The 17,796-nt window shown below is 39.8% G+C and overlaps 1 protein-coding gene across 3 annotated transcripts in view; it reads left to right on the top strand.

Moving 5' to 3' along the window:
- Positions 1 to 17,257, top strand: part of CPEB3 (cytoplasmic polyadenylation element binding protein 3) — a 178,927-nt gene extending 161,670 nt beyond the window's left edge. For all 3 annotated transcript variants that reach the window (XM_058543532.1, XM_058543530.1, XM_058543531.1), the window contains exon 10: positions 12,755 to 17,257. In XM_058543532.1, coding sequence (XP_058399515.1) covers positions 12,755 to 12,982 — 228 coding nt within the window. In that variant the 3' untranslated portion in view covers positions 12,983 to 17,257. The remainder of the gene's footprint in view (positions 1 to 12,754) is intronic.
- Positions 17,258 to 17,796: the final 539 nt, after the last annotated feature.

Below are 17,796 nucleotides of genomic sequence, written 5' to 3'. Positions count from 1 at the left end.
TGGGAATAATGCTCTAGGGAACTCAGTTGAGAAAATACTGTGTTTTCAGCTTCTTTCTTCTTTCATGCTCAAATTCAAAGGTTTAATGAGTAGTTGACTATTTTTCCCTTCCTCAGTCCCTTTTTTCCAAGTGTGTCCAACTCATCACATATTTTCTTTTTTTATTATTATTATTCTGGTGAAAAAACACATGAGACTACCCTCTTAATAAATTTTTAAGTGTACAGTACAGTATTGTTAACTGGAAGCACAGTGTTGTACAGTAGATCTCTAGAACTTTTTCATCTTGTATAACTGAAACTTTATACCCTTTGAACAGCAACTCCCCACTTCCCCCTGCTCCCAACCCCTGGCAACCACCATTCTACTTTCTGCTTTCTATGAGTTTGACTGCTTTAGATACCTCATATATGTGGAATCATGCAGTGTTTGTCGTTCTATGACTGGCTTATTTCACTTAGCAGAATGTCCTTAAGGTTCATCCATGTTGTTGCATGTGACAGGATTTCTTTCTTTTTTAAGACTGAATAATATGCCATTGTATGTCCATACCACATTTTCTTTATCCATTCATTCATTGATGGACATTTACGTTGCTCCCAGACCTTGGCTATTGTGAATAATGCTGCGATGAACATGATAGTGCAAATATCTCTTTGAGATCCTGATTTCAGTTCTTTTGAATAAATACCCAGAAGTGGGATTGCTGAACATATTTTCTATCTGCAGAGGGTTGAGGTGGGGCAGGGAAACAGCAGCTACATATCCATGGTAGTGGTGGGGCATCAAATAAGTAGTTGATATTCTCTTTAGTTTTTATAGTTATTTGTCTTTTGATTGCTTGAGATTATTTATTGTATCTTTCTAACATATCAGTTTCTGTGTAAGAAGGGAAAATAGTTTGAAGTCAATATACCATTGACAAATAATATTCCCTTGACTCTGTTTTAGCTTAATGCAGAGGACCAGAGAGACTGACTTTCAGTTAGCTAATTTGGGGCTTTCTAATACTCTTATTTAAGGAACATTATGATAGCTAAGCCATAGCACATAGTATTTGCTTTGAATAGCATACTCTTTAGAATAACCCATTTTTGATTTAATGAGATGTTATCCATTGTACCTTTCTTTGCAAGCATTTCAAGTACTTCACATATTTAATCTTTTTTCTCTCTTTGCTAGAAACATGTTGGGCCTGAATTTTAGCTAAAGACTATCAAAGGCTTTATATTTTTAGCCTGCATGAAGATTAATATGACCCAGTAATCATACTAACAGAAGTGCTGATAATACTACACTTTGTCCCTTGGCCACAGCTGGAATGTATAAGATGACTCAATAGCAAAAGAAGTGAGACTTCCGATGACCTGTTCCCAGACTATTTCTGCTCCTAGCTTTAGTCTGGGACTTCCACAACCCAGCCATTTATTTTGCTGTTACTGGCCCCTGCCTGGATCTGGCTTGAAAGCTTCCCAACTGTAGCTATAGCTATGTGTGAGTTGAGCCTTTGAGAGAAAGCAGTGCCCAGAAGTGAGTTCAAATATCATCTAAACTAATCCTACCTAGGCTTATTTTGAAGGACTGGGCATCTCAGAGCCTTTGACTAGAAATCATTTTTTTTTTTTTTTTTAGGTTTTATTTATTTATTTATTTATTTATTTATGAGGAAGATCAGCCCTGAGCTAACATCCATGCTAATCCTCCTCTTTTTTTTGCTGAGGAAAACTGGCTCTGAGCTAACATCTATTGCCAATCCTCCTCCTTTTTCTCCCCCCAAAACCCCAGTAGGTAGTTGTATGTCATAGTTGCACATCCTTCTAGTTGCTGTATGTGGGACGCGGCCTCAGCATGGCCGGAGAAGCGGTGCGTCGGTGCGCGCCTGGGATCTGAACCTGGGCCACCAGCAGCGGAGCGCGCGCACTTAACCGCTAAGCCATGGGGCCGGCCCCAGAAACAGTTTTTAAATAGAGTTTGGGTCATCTAAAGAAAAAGAGAGAAAGACATCCTGTTTTCTGAACAGCGTGGAAACTTGTTGTCTTGTCTCTCCTTCCTCATCTTAACCCCTGATCTCTCCTGTCTGTCCTATTCTCTCTTTTCATGTCTTCTCTCTTGGAATTATGATAATTTTTAATATGAAAACTCTTTAGAGTGGTTAAATGGTCTTCTTTCCTGCTCATATCTGAGTATAGAGGCTGTTTATGAGATTACTAATGGGAAAAGGTCCATCACCATTTTTTTAGGTAGTATTCTTAGGGGGGGATGATTCAAGTTCTTTAATCCCAGAAGCCAGGGGGTATCAGTCAATTAGCAGTTTCTTGGTAAGTGCTTATTCTTGCTTGGGAGAGCTGGTCCAAACCTCTCATAGGGTAGGGGAAACTGAGGCCTGCAAGGGGGGTTTTTTTGTGTGTGTGTGTGAGGAAGATTAGCCCTGAGCTAACATCCAATGCCAATCCTCCCCTTTTTGCTGAGGAAGATCGGCCCTGGGCTAACATCCGTGCCCATCTTCCTCTACTTTATATGGGATGCCGCCACAGCAGGGCTTGACAAGCAGTGCGTCGCTGTGTGCCCGGGATCCGAACCTGTGAACCCTGGGCTGCTCAAGTGGAGCGCGTGCACTTAACCAATGCGCCACCAGGCCGGCCCCGCCTGCGAGGTTTTGATGTAGCCGGTTAATGGATAGAGCCAAGGTGCTCTGCACTCCTACACCCTGGCTTGGGGGCTGCTGCCATGGCAGTTAGGCATTTCACAGATATTTAGTGGTTTTCATACCCTTGATTCTCCACATGATACACTCTTCTGCTACTAGAACTTGGTTTGGGGCTGATTTATATCCTTACCTCCAGCCCCACTCCCAAGCACCATGGAAGGAAATCAGCCTAGATAGTGAATCTATGGATTGTGCAGGATATTGTCAGTTGGCCCTTCTTTGTTTCATCTTAAGGGCAAACAGAGCACTCACAGATCTCTCTGTGCTCTAGAAACATATCACAGAGGCGTCAACATTAGCACACATAAGCACATTCTGAACTGTGGGAAAGGCCAAGGGTGATTTTATTTTATTTTATTTATTTTATTTTATTTTATTTTTTTATTTATTTTATTTTTTTTGTGAGGAAGATCTGCCCTGAGCTAACATCCATGCCAATCCTCCTCTTTTTTTTTGCTGAAGAAGATTGGCCCTGGGCTAACATCTGTGCCTATCTTCCTCTACTTTATATGGGACTCCGCCACAGCATGGCCTGACAAGCGGTGCATCGGTGCGTGCCCAGGATCCGAACCCCGGGCCAGCGGCAGCGGAGCGTGCGCGCTTAACCGCTGTGCCACGGGGCTGGCCCCACAAGGGTGATTTTAAAACCTTTCTTCCCCTAGCACTTGAAAATTGAAAAATGGTAAGTCTCATCCTTTGAGAGGTAAAATGAAAATAAAATCCAAACCATTTCCCCTGTTTTTTTAAATCTACCCCAGATTGCTTCTAAAATTAATTACTGTGAATTTGCTGTATCTGGAAGGTTGTGGATAACTTTGTTGCTAAGGAAAAGCTATTTTCACATTGCTACTTTAATTTCCTAGTCATCTGTCGTCTGCTTTCTAAACAGCAGGATTCCAGCTCATAGTCAATTGAAAAACTAAAAATTTATGTTTAAACATTCTTAGCATTGCCTGCCAGTGGAGGACCTGTTTTAGCAACTGTAAAGACACCATGTTTAGTGGGAATGGTAATGAGATTACTGTGTTTTTTAGGCCTGGATGGTTGTACTCTGTGACACATGCCAAGAAGATTAGGAGCACATTATGTTTAATAGTTTTGAGCACACAAAATAAACTGTTTTTTCCAGGAGGCATCGTGCTCCAGATGAGAAGTGGCCTACCTGACTTCTGGGCAAGCCTTTACATTTATCCCTGTTAAATTATACCTCTTCACTTGACCTCTTTCTCCCGTTTGTCCACTGTGTCTCCATTATCTGAAATCATTGCTTCTACTCAACTTCCAGCCACCTGTAAGCATGCCTTACTTGCCTTGGGATGGCTAGGTATCTGACAGACTTAATGTGGTTTTTCCTGTCACCAAAGGGCAGATTGCAGCAGTGACCAGTCTTTAGCTGTCCTTCATATGACCTTTAGCACATAATTCAAACTAAGCCTGACCTCGGCTAATGCCTCCTTTCTCATTACTACAACTTTTCAGGTCCAAGGAGAGGGAATTCTGGACCTGTGAGTAGTTTATGGTCTTCCTAGGTATCTCTTCTCTGCCACCAAGAGCTGTTTGGTCATTACTTTATTTACTTTAGGAGATCATTTTATTGACTGATATCAAAATAACTGCAGACAGAAACATTTTCTCTAACTTGTTAGAAATAAAACAATGTCAGCATTGAGATCAGGTGTGAAAGTATGGCTTTCTCTTTGTCTATGTCATTCTAAATATATTATTCCCTTTATCGGTCTTCTTAGAGCCACTTATGCAGGGTTCCACATCAGTCCTCCTTATCCTTAATGATTACCAGCTCATCAATAAGTTACACATATTCTTCAACATCCTTGGGCATGGTCATCTCCATTAGGTATGTGGTATGAATTTAAGTGTCTCTCTGTAGGAACTTTTCATCTCCTGTGCCTGCAAATCTCTTTGAAGTAGAGGGTCAGCTTGGTGATATGGTTGGCTTTGCATAGGGCTCTAATATTTGGACTTGAATGGTAGTATAGATCAGTAATGTGATCCCAACAGGTTGATCTCCAAAGTGGCAGTTCTTAATGATACTGCAGGTGATTTAGATGGTTAACAGAGAAACCGATTTTTATTTTAATAGTTGTATATCTGTGTATGGGTAAAAATAGAGTTAATCTAGACAGTCAAGTAAAACATCAAGTCATAATACAGATAGCATTAGGATATGGCGAAAACTACAGATGTTTGGGAATACCTTTAAGAAACTCTCACATAGAACATTAATTATTTTAGAAAAGAACTATGACTTTTTCTCTTTTATATTTCAGTTTTTAATATAGTGGCTTACATGGAATAGGCACTCCATAAATATTAGTCAATTGAGTAAATCCATTTGAGCCAAAATAATCACCCTTCTTTAGTGTAGGGCCACCTAACTCCCATGTCCTTCACGTAGCTACTTCTCTTTGTGGATATAAATTGTCAGAGATACTGCTTGACTGTTGCCTTTTGAGAGGCTGTGGTAGCCAGCTTGCACTGCTGTGTTTGTGGATCATTTTGAGTCATGGTGTATGTCTTATTTTTGGACAAGCCTCTACTCTTTGGATCAACACCTTGTGTGCAGGTGCTGGAAGCAGCCTTGCAGTAAGAGTGCCTCTTACCCATCTGGATGGCAGCCCTCTGGAAGTTGTCAGGAAAGGCCTCTGAGAGCACAGTAGCAATCCAAAAGCCACATCCTTTACTTTTTTGGCTTTATTGAGAGTCTTACTGACTGGCATTTAATGTGCAAGTCTTAGCAAACTTGATTATCTAGCTTTTCAGTCCGGTTAGAAGTTGCAAATTTATAAAGGGTCATTGAAAGGTATTATTAGAAGTGACAGAAGACAGATTTTGAAGTGGGTGACAGAAAAAGTGAAAACTGTCCCTGCATTGTATTACCTGGCACTATAAAGAACATTCATAATGTCCCTTGCTTAAGAGAGGGCAGAGTAAATAGTACATTTTAGAAAGATTTCCATTGAAAAGGAAAAATTTCTGCTCTCTGGAAAAGTACCTTATGAGGAATCCATTATTCCCTAAGGAGGCTGATTAACTAAGGCATCACTGTGTACCTCTGGCCTAGAGGCGGTCATGATGGAGTTTCATGACAGAACTGCTGAAGTACCGTGTTGACTAGACCCCTCAAAACCCTCAGCCAGTAAGGAACTTGGTTGCGAAGCTCAGCTGGAAGCCTGAATAGACAGAAGGTGCGGTTTTATTTGTATTGCATTTTCCCACATCAACACGAATGTATTACTTGACCTTACATTTGTTTGTTCAGTGTTTTATAGGGTGCAGTAGGTGTTTGTATCCATCATTCTACTTGAACTTCACATCCCCATGTTGTGGAAATCCTTTCAAATCAACTAGTGGAGCACTAATTCAGTCTTTTTCTTGACTGTATGATATTCCATGGGGTAGATGTGCCACATTTTATTCAACCATTTCCCTATAGGTAGACATTTATTTTGTTTCTAGTTTTTCGCTACCATGGGCAATTCTGCAATAAATGTGAGGACACATGCTTTACATGTGTCCTCCCATCTGGTGGTTATATTTCCAAGTGTTGGTATTACAGCATTAACAACCAACAGTGGGATTCTTGGATCAAAGAGTATAGGTATTTTTAATTTTAAGAATTTTCTAGTTTGCTTTTTAAAAATGTTATACAATTCACATTTCTGTCAGCAAATGATAAGAAGTAGTTATCACTTCTTCTGTGAAAGAAACAAACTTTTTTTTGTTTGTTTAGATTTTTTAAGTTTGCCAGTCTGATGAGAATAAAGTGATATTTTCATTTTCCTGACTACTAATAAATGTGTACATCTTTTTATGTGGATTGCCTGTGGATTCTTATGTGAATTATCCTCTACTCATTTTTTCACTGTGTTGTATATTTTTTTCTTGCCATTTTTAAAGCATTCTTTGAATAGTATAAATAATAATCTGCAATTTTTTTGCACATCTATCATTTGCCTATTGACTTGTCTCATGGTATCTTTGCCATTTAAACATACTTTATTTTTACGTAGTCTAATATATTTATTTCATTCTGAAGCTTCTAGGTTTCTAGTCCTTATGAAGAAGATCTGCCTTGCCCCTAATTTGTACGTATAGACCTAGTTGGTGGGTTTTTTTTTTTAATTATTTTCTTTTTTTTAATTTTTAAATCTTTTTTTATGTAGGTCCTGTGTCTTTATGGTTTGGTTCATTCCAAGTAATTTATAATTTTTGTTACACTTGTGAAAAGAATATTTTCTCCATTTTTATTGCTAGAATAGCATAAAGCTACTAGTTTTCTTACAAGTCTTCTTGATGGGGAAATAACTTGACTATATACTACAGGATTTTTGGATCATGTGTTTTTTTCTCAGCCTAATAGATAGTATTCCTTGGTGTTCTATCTTCCAGTGTTGCAGATGAGACGTCTGATGCCAGTTTGCTTCTTCCTTTCCTTTGTAGGAGATAGTAACTAGCTCTTTCCACTTGGAAGCATGTAACATTTTCTCTTTACCTTTAGAGTTCAGAAATTTTTGCTAGTGATTTTAGCAGGATGTGCCTGGTGGTTTGCTTTTTTCTCATCAGTCCAGACTGGACCTGGTGGTATTTTCGATATGCAGTTTCAGGACTCTTGTCAACTTATTACTTTTCCTTGTTCTTTTTCTTCTTCTGGAACTTTTGTTATTCACGTATTAGGTTCTCCTGGATCTATTCTAAAATTTCTTATCTTTCCTCTTACTCTTTACATTTTAAAATTAATTTTTTCCAGAGCTTTGAAATATTTCTACCACATGGTCTTCTAGGTCACTAAACTGGATCTCAACAGTGATTATCCTCTCTTCAATTCATCTGATAACTTAATTAGTCAGAAAGCCATGGTTTACATTTTTTATCTTCTTAATAAAAAGTTTGAATATGAATACATACAAAAGCATAGAGAACAGTGTAATGAACCCCACCGTCCATTTACAACAATTACCACCATACAATGTTCCTACCATCCAGTTACAATAATTATCAACTTGTGACCAATCTTGTTTCATCTATACCTCTACTCACTTTCCCATCCTAACCTCACATTATTTTGAAACAGATCCAAGACATCATATAATTTCATCCTGAAATAATTCAGTTAAATAATTTATTATGTATCTCTAAAAAAGAGTTTTTAAAAAAATAAAACTAAGAGTATCAGGTTTTCTTTTTGGGTGATGAAAATATTTTGGAACTAGATAGAGGTGGTAGTTACACAACATTGTGAATGTATTAAATACCCCTGGATTGTTATTTTAAAATAGTTAATTTTTTGTGACTTCAACCTCAATTAAAAAAATTAATTAAAGCTCTTAAAAAAGAAACAAACCTGAGGGGGAAAACATAATATTACCAGAAAATCTTCTTTGTGCTAGACTTGAATCTCCTTAAGTGCTCTTTTCATATTGATAAATGGCTATGTGCCATTTATAAATGGTATGTATTATCAATGGCTATTGTCTTTTTCCTCCAGCAGCTTTCTCTTGCTGCGTGGGAATTCTCTTTGTTCAGACTAGTCCTCTCTCTCTCTGCTAGATCCCCTTTTCTAGGCTTACTGGGGCTCAGCTCTGGTTCCTGGAGCACCCTGAGCATAGATGTCTACCTGGTGGTAGAGGCTAAGCAGTCAGCTCCTAGACTGGAGGTGGAAAGCTGGCTGCTGCTGTTTCCCCGCATGCCCGCCTCTACCAGTGGTCTTCCGGTCTTGGGGCAGAGGGGATTCCTTCCACCATTTTGGCTCTTTCTTGGCCTTCAGATGCAGGGAGATCAGGCCAGGTTAGACACACTCTCACAAGCCTATAGCTCCCTTACCCCAGGAGCCCACAATCTCTGCAGACCACAATCTTTCCCAGATCTACCACCCTCCTGTCTTGCTCCAGGACTCTGTCCTCAAGTTGCTTGAAGCTATGGATAAGTGCTGACCAGGACAGAACTATCCATAGGACACGCCAGAGGAACAATGTGGAGTATTAAGTTCAAAGGAGGAAGGAATAGATCCCTGTAGGACTAAAATAGTTAAGGAAGGCTGGGCCACTAATTTTTTTTGACAAGGTTGCCAGAACCATTCAGAGGGTAAAGAATGGTCTCTCCAACAAATGGTGCTGGGGCAACTGGATATCCACATGCAAAAGAAGGGGGTTGGGCCCCTGCATCACACTATATACAAAATAAACTCAAAATCAATTGACCTTAATATAGGCACTAACACCATAAAATTCCTAGAAGAGAATACAGGGGTAAATCTTCATGACCGTGGATTTGGCAGTAGATTCTCAGATATGACATCAAAAGGAGGAGCAACAAAAGAAGAAAATAGATAAATTGGATTTCACCAAAATTAGAAACTTGTGTATCAAAGGACGTTATCAAGAAAGTGAAACCCAACCTACAAAATAGAAATTATTTGCAAACCATGTGTCTGATAAAAGTCTAATATCTAGTATATGTAAAGAACTCTTATAACTCAACAATAAAAAGACAAACAATCCAGTTAAAAAATGGACAAAGGACTTGACTAGATATTTCTCCAAAGAAGATATACAAATGCCAATAAGCACATGAAAAGATGCTCAGTGTCATTAGTCAGTAGGGAAATGCAAATCAGAACCACAATGAGACACCTCTTCACGCCTACTAAGATGGCTGTAATAACAAAAATGGAAAACAACAAGTGTCAGTGAATGTGTAGAGAAATTGGAACTCTGATACATTGCTGATGGGAATGTAAAATGGTACAGCCACTGTGGAAAACCATTTGGCAGTTCTTCAAAACGTTAAACATAGAATTGTCATATGCCCCAGCAATTCTACTCTTAGGTATATACTCAAAAGAATTAAAAACAGGTATTCAAACAAATATATGCACATACAGGTTCACAGCAGCACCATTCACACTAGCCAAAAGATGGAAACAACCCAAATATCCATCAGTGAATGAATGGATAAACAAAATGTGGTATATATACATACATACACATACATGTATAATGGAATATTAGTCAGTCATAAAAAGGAATGGAATACTGCTGCATGGATGAACCTCAAAACATTATGATAAATGAAAGAAGCCAGACACAAAAGGTCACATATTATATGATTCCATTTGTATAAAATATCCAGAATAGGGTCGGCCCCATGGCTTAGCGGTTAAGTGCGTGTGCTCCGCTACTGGCAGCCCAGGTTCGGATCCCGGGCGTGCACCAATGCACCGCTTCTCCGGCCATGCTGAGGCCGTGTCCCACATACAGCAACTAGAAGGATGTGCAACTATGACATACAACTATCCACTGGGGCTTTGGGGGAAAAAAAAAGGAGGAGGATTGGCAATAGATGTTAGCTCAGAGCCCGTCTTCCTCAGCAAAAAGAGGAGGATTAGCACGGATGTTAGCTCAGGGCTGATCTTCCTCACACACACACAAAAAAATCCAGAATAGGTAAATCCACAGAGACGGAAAACAGATTGGTTGTTGCCAGGGGGTGGGGAGTGGGGAGGGAGAATAACTGCTTAGTGGGTATAGGATTTCCTTTTGGGATGATGAAAATGGAACTAGATAGAGGTGGTGGCTGTACAGCATTGTGAATGTATTAAATGCCACTGAATTGTTCACTTTAAAATTGTTAATTTTATGTTAAAAAAGAAAAAGAAAAGAAAGACTAGGCCTCATTGGATACATGAATTGTTGAGTGGGCTGAGCATTTATAGAGAGCATTTTGTGTGTGTGTGTGTGTGTGTGTGTGTGTGTGTGTGTGTGTGTGAGGAAGATCAGCCCTGAGCTAACATCTATGCCAATCCTCTTCCTTTTGCTGAGGAAGGCTGGCCCTGGGCTAACATCTGTGCCCATCTTCCTCCATTTTTTTTTACATGGGACGCCGCCACAGCATGGCCTGACAAGCGGTGCATCCGTGTGTACCTGGGATCCGAACCCGGGCTGCCAGCAGCAGAGCGCACGCACTTAACCGCTATGCCACGGGGCCGGTCCCTATAGAGAACATTTAAAGTGGGAAGAAAGTGCAAGTAAAAATAGAGACCAGGTAAAGTTTAAGTTGGGGACTAGTTGAGAGAGAGATTGGGGCAAATCTGGCTTATATTTGAATCGTGGGAGACAGAGAATACCCTGTTGTACTGAGGTAGCTGGGCTTAATCCTGTAAGCAGTGGAGAATCTGGATGGCTTTTTACCAGGAGAGGAACGTTGTGAAAGTAAATTATTGAAATGTCAAGGTGTACATAGGAGAATTGAACCAGGAAGGCCTGGAGCTTAGAGGCCATCGATACTGAACACATCCAGGTGCAAGTTGTGATAGCCCGGACTAGAGAGGAAGCAGTAGGTATAATACCTATGCTTAGTGCTTATGATGTGCCAGGAGCTGTTCTGTGTGCTTTATGTGATTTAACTCATTTCATCCTCATAGGAACCCTATAACATATGAACTCTTCTCTTCCCCCAGTGTACAGATGAGGAAACAGAGGCTCAGAGTGGCTGAGAAACTTGCCTAAGGTTGCACAGCTACTAACGTGGCCTAGATTTGAATCCAGGCAGATAACCCCAAAGCCACTGCAGTTTTAATTATGATGCAGAGGTGAATGTGAGAGATTTTTTTGAACCCCACTCACTAACTTATCAGGTGGAGAAGGGGGAAATAGGAGGAAGGGAACTAGAGCCAGAGTAAAGACATTTTCCCCCTGCGTAACCAAGAGCTGGTACAGATCTTCTCAGACAGATCTTCCAAGAAGAAATCTCTAGCTGGCCGGTGGGCCTGTGGACTAGAGCTCGTGGCTGGAGACAGAACTCTCCAGGAGGTCAGTAAAGGGGCCTTCGGAAGGGAAGGAGAACCAGGAAAGTTGGGTGTCTGATCCTGGGCAGCCCCTACCTTTCCTGCTCCCCCGTGCTGTCCCCCCTGCTGCGCCTTCTGTGCAGCCTGCCTCGTGCCTGCAGAGCCTCCTGGTGCATCCAGAGGCAGCCTGAGTTGTCAGGCGGTCAGCTCATGTCACAGACTGTGGGTCCCCGTCTGTCCCCGTCTGCACAGCCCCAGCGGCCACAATGGTTGCTCTTCCCCAGAGTGGCTCTGGAGGTGGGTATGGGAAGGAGCCTGATCACAGACTTGCCACCTTCCTGCTAATTTCTGACATTTGAGATGAAAACATTAATGATGTTCCTTCTCTGAGGTTCTAGGAAGAGGACGTGGGGAAAACTGTGGTAACTTTTGTTCTTTCTTGCTTTTCGTTTTCACATAATACAATGTTGCTTCATTTAGATTATAAAATGCCCTCTGAGGGGCTGTGATGAAACATTCTCCATTGAAGCTTCCAGTCTTGGGGGGAGATGAAGGCATTAAAGTCCAAAAAATGAAAAAGCCACAATTACTATAGTAGCTTCTTAACCTCTCGCTGGTCCCCCTTTTCCCTCTGGTCCACTGTGCACAGTGCTGGGATGCTGGTCTTTTGGAAGCCTTGTCGTTAAAACACTGAAGCACAGAGCCTTACGGAAGCATTACCCTTCAGCCTGCCTTGCCAGCCTCCTGCTGGTCCATTCCCCAACTGTGTGCCCCACACTCACCTGCCTCCGGGCTTTGTCCTAGCTGATTCCTCTCCCTGAAACGCTCTTCCTTGTCCCGCGTTGCCAGGTGCTGCCCGGCCTTCAGAATCCAGCTCGTGGGTTTTCACATTGCTACCTCTCTTAATCCTCAGCAGCACCCTTTGAGGTAGACGCTCTTATACTTGTTTTACAGATATACAAGTATGTGTGTATGTGTGCAAATGTTATACCCACTTTACAGCTATTCAGATGGAGCAAACAGAAGCACAGAGAGAGGTTAAGTGTTTACCTACAAATCACGCAACTAGTAAATCAAGGCGCAGATTCCGAAGCCCATGCTCTCGGCTACCGTTCAATACTAGCTGAGTTCGCAGCAGGATCTGACTGAGACATATTATTAAGCTATACTGTCAACTCACAAAAGGGAGAAACACGAGGAAGCTTTGCTAAACCTTTTTTCCTGTCTTTCCTCTTTGGGTCCAGGTGGAAGTGAAGCCATATGTGCTGGATGATCAGATGTGTGATGAGTGCCAGGGCACACGCTGTGGTGGGAAGTTTGCCCCGTTCTTCTGTGCCAACGTCACCTGTCTGCAGTATTACTGCGAATACTGCTGGGCGAGCATCCATTCCCGCGCCGGGCGGGAGTTCCACAAACCGCTGGTGAAGGAAGGAGGCGACCGCCCTCGTCATGTCCCGTTCCGCTGGAGCTGAGCCCAGGGCAGACCCAGCCACAAGTACTGGAGTAGATAACAAGGAGGGAAAAGAGAGGGCACTGCCTCAGGGCTTACAGTGTTCTGGAAATCTGTGCATTCGTTCTCGATTTTTAAAGAAGAAATGGGTCTTTTTATTATTATTATTTACAGTCATATTACTGAACTCAGTATAATGCAGAATTGCAGAGTGTGTAACGGTACTGATTTGCACTTTGATTCACACCTTTGTCTGCTTGGTACCTTAATTTCTTACACCTGATTTGTCACTCGTGACAGTATGTAGACTGCCATTCTCATCTGCGGCCATCAGGTTGATGTCTGTGACATTTTGTTGTTGTTGTTGTGTTGTTGTTGTTCTGATTGTTTTTAAACTGGAGCATGCACTTATTTTCAGAAACATAGAGAGTTGCCCCTAGAAGAAGACTTACCAAAGGTAATACTCGGGAGTAGGCGGCAGATGTAGCAAAAACTTCACAACAATTCAGCAGTCATTAGTTGGGGTCATTTAGAGTAAGGATAACCCTTAATGAAAATAAGCCTTTAGTTGCTCTCTATTTTGACATGTAAGGATACCTCATAAGCTGAATCTTTATTTTTCCTTCATGTTTAATTTTGGTTTTGCTGAGGATTTTGGTTAGATCGTTTAGTGTTATGTAAATTTATGCTGCAATAGCTTTTGCTGCTATTAAAATGGTATTATTAATACCATAATACTCTATCCAGGCTAAAGTATCAATTAAAAAAAAAAACCCAACAACACACTCTTGTGATTTAGGTATAGAATCAGCTGCCAGAAGGAGCTCAGAATAGACGTCAGAAAGCTTCAACGGAAGGCCACTATTTCTGACTGCATGTTACTTAATCAGGTTGCTGCATGCAATAAATTTTATATCCAATGTCTAGTATAAAACCTTCCCACAATGCACAAATTAAGAACCTATATAAGCTATAAAATACTGATTTTTTTTAAAAGATTTTTTCATTCAAAGAATTGGTAATTGACTGGAGGAAGGCATGCCTCAATAATGGAATGCTTCTGAAATAAGGAAGAGCCCATCACAGAATGACCTATATTACAACCAATATAAAACCTAGGTGTAGGATATTCTTAAAGCAAATTTGTGGATGGTAGATGAAGTACTTTGCGGTGCTCTGTTATATATTGTGCAATTTATTTTATATAGTAAAGTGATTATGTCTAACTGTGATTAAACTTAACTGTTTAAAGCCTCTGTGTCAGACATTAACGAACTTGACAGTTCATAACTGGTATATTATTAACTAACACATGAGCTCTTAGTTACAATCTCCTAGTGCTTGCACCATTTTACATAGCTTCAGACCTTGTCCAGAAAACCAAAGAGCTCATCTTAGCTTACAAACACTAGGAATATATACAGTATATAGAGATAAGTTGTCAGATTGACAAACTAGGCACATTTTAAGAAAGTTGCGAGCTGGTGATGCTAAAGAAATGTCTGTACAAAATAAGATGGCCTGGGCAGGGTTGGTTGTCTGGGTGAGAAATTAACTACTTAATTCCCTGGGTTTATCCTGTAAAGCTTGAATAGAAGGAAGACCTGCTAGGACTACCATGGACATTTTTAGCATTCACTCTTGGGCTGCAGATAGTAATATATAAACACACACAATGATTGTGAGACTATGTAGATCTTCTTTTTAATCTTCTTCCTATGTTTTGGAATTCTGGGGACAATCTGACTGGATATGACACTGCAGAATAGATTTAAGTCGCTGTGTTTTATGTGCTGTGATGTCCTTGTACCGTCTTAAGTTAATATTGCTTGTTTTTGTTTTGTTCTGTTTCTCCAGTGTTTAGTTGCAATTACCAGCTCTCCAACTATAGTTTGTTTTCAAAATGGAAAAACAAAATAGTTTTTTACTGGATTAAAAATGCTTATTAGAATATTCCCCTTTTGAGGTTACCTCTGGGCTTTTTGGTAATAATTGCTTTTTTCCAGCCCAGCTGTGGTTTTCTGTTTGTTTTTTTCTATGTTGGTGGTTTTTTTCATCTGTACAAGAAATTTTGTTATGCACTACTACTTTTTGTATTCTAGACAGTTTTCAAAAGTTGGCTGAAGATTTTTTTGTTTGTTTGTTTTTAAGGAAAAAGGCATGCTTTCTGACTGACATGATCTTTTGCAATACCTCAATTTTGAAATATAGGAAAGAAAATGATATTTTCTAAGTAAGTTTATTCAGAAAAATATATATTAATTTAATTCTGCAAGAAAAATGATTTAACAGATGGGTAACTTTATTTTTTTCATGCTTATTTGTGTTTTTTGAAAATGAAGAAGTTAGAGCTTTATAACTATAATATTAAAGATCATATCTAACCTACAGAAATCTACCTAATTATGTGAAAGAAGCGAAACTTTTTGAAGAAGCACCCCTCTTTCATGTACTAAAATAACGCTGAGATAAGGAAAAAAAGCTGGGAGATTGTACAGCATGAAGCTAACGTGAAGGCGAAAAACCGTTGTCTTGAAGAGCAGGTTCCAAAAATGAAAACTCCATTTGGTGCTGAAAGTTGTGAATAGATGGTGGAAACTACTTTCCCTTAATTTGTATATTTATAATCAAGCGTTGATTGTGCACGACTGACCAGGATTGTGAAAGAGTTCTTCTGTTTGTATTTTTTTAAAGAGAACTTTTTTAGTTTATTAAATTATAACATGTTCCCTTTTGTTTTGTAAATAAATGTGCCCCCAAGTTGTTAATGTTATATTAAAAGAGAGGGTCCTTCAAAAAAAATTATTTTTTAAAACACAGAGGTGTTCTGACTTGCAACTTGACTGGGAAGCCCCTGGGTATCACAGGTCCTGTTGTGGCCTTTCCTTGATGTGACACTTGAACTAGTCGATTTTTTGAAGGCTATAACCTAACCTCGACTATTTGTTGTTATGTGCAATACTGTTTGTACTGTTTGTATAAAAAATAGAAAAAAAAAGAAAAGAAAAAAGGCATAAATCTTTATTGCAGATTTATTTTCATTGCAAACTTTAGACATTGTGATTCACTGAAATCATTTTTCTACTGTCAAATATGTACCTTTTCTTCATGCTGGTATTTTTTCAATAGTAATGTAGCCTTTGTACTGAGACAAATTTTCATTGTTATTTTTAGAAAGATTTTTTGCTAAGAAAAAAATTAAACATATTTACATATTTTTCATTTTATTTCGTATTTTCTTTAAGGAGTGCTTTCTCAATCATTAATAGAGTTGTTTCTGGGAGGGACTTTCATATCTGGTCAATGTCATAATATTATTTTGTATTTTTACTTGGAATAAATTAATTTTATGATGCTAATTCTTTAAAAGTTTATTTTTTTCATTTTCAGTTATTTTTGAAGCTAAAACCTTTGTAATATTGTTACTAAAGTGTCTAGTTTTTTGAAATGCAAAGCTTTATGTATTAACTTGCTGATGTGGTTTACAATAGTGTGACAACGATGAAAATGGTTGGTTATGTAAAGTGATTGGAAAATGTAATGGATAATTGGGTAATAAAATGACAGAATGAGCAGAACATGTGAGATTTTGACAAGCCTTTTCCTTTATTACAGTGGTTTAGTGTAAGACTAGGGATGTCACAGTACAGTTCTCTAGGGATGTCACAGTGGATTTATACAACACCAGGTGCAGCCAAACCTGTGGCCCTGATAATGAAGTCACCCCTACTGAAGTACCACCAGGTTGGAAACCTGGCTAGGTCAACACAATGATTCATTGCTTTTCCCCTCTAAGTCTTCATTATGTCGTTTGTGTGTGTGTGTGTGTGTGTGTGTGTATGTGAGAATCTGCCACCAGCTGCTGTCCATGTGTGAGACGGTGCCTTTCGCCCAGGCCAAATCTTTTCCATGCATTCACAGTGGTGACGTCTGAGAGTGAAAGGAAGGTGCTGGGAGGACACCCCTTCTGTGTAGTTAGACTTGGATGGCAGTGTCTCACCTGAGTTACCTCCCGGGATGGCTTGGGTGGCGTGCTGAGGAAGCACACTTGGACGTCACCCCTGTATATGGACGGTCTCAGACTTCCTCTTCCTCCACCCCCCGCCTGTTCCCTGTATGGTGTCCCTTGTTTGTCCCTTATTGTGGCAACACAAATGGCCCCTCCAAGCATGATCTGTCTGCCCTCCTGCTGCTTTTCCAACACCCACCTCACCTTGAAGCTGGGCTGTTAAGGCAGCCTGTCATTGAAATGGCACCTAAAATTACAACAAACCAACAAAAATCTTACAACTGCAAAACTGGTGTTGCGTAAACAGAACATCCAATGACTTGCTCTAGATAGATGGTGAGTTTCTACTAGTCCTTGATGGCCTCTTCCAGTCCGGTTGCCACGGAGGCGAGGTGATCAATTACTCGGAGAAACATGTCCAGAGTTGGCTCTTGGGTATGCTCCATGTATTCAGTTTTGTAAATAATATATAGATTAGATCAAGTTGTGATGTAAAATTTTAACTCAAATTGGTTACTTCTGGTTGGAATTTTACATTAACTACAAATAAGTGATTAGGAACAGAAGAAAAGAAATTGGAAAATTCTTGCTTAGTGGTATAAAGATTATGCTTAGATTTCTGCCTATATCTTGTGTTTTATAGCTTGTTAGTGAGGCATGGGCTAATGCAGAATGTACTGCATTTATGCAATTAGCAAATAACTGCTAGTTTTCATTTTATCTATTATATTAGCAACAAAATGGCATTTAACTGGGTAAAGCTCCTACCTAAATATTTGAGTATTGTGACATCTCTACTTGCAAGGTTTGAGTGAAAGATTAGTCAC

Source organism: Diceros bicornis, chromosome 6, assembly GCF_020826845.1.
Source record: "Diceros bicornis minor isolate mBicDic1 chromosome 6, mDicBic1.mat.cur, whole genome shotgun sequence".
Classification (NCBI taxonomy): Eukaryota; Metazoa; Chordata; class Mammalia; order Perissodactyla; family Rhinocerotidae; genus Diceros; species Diceros bicornis.
This window is presented reverse-complemented; position numbering and strand designations above follow the sequence as displayed.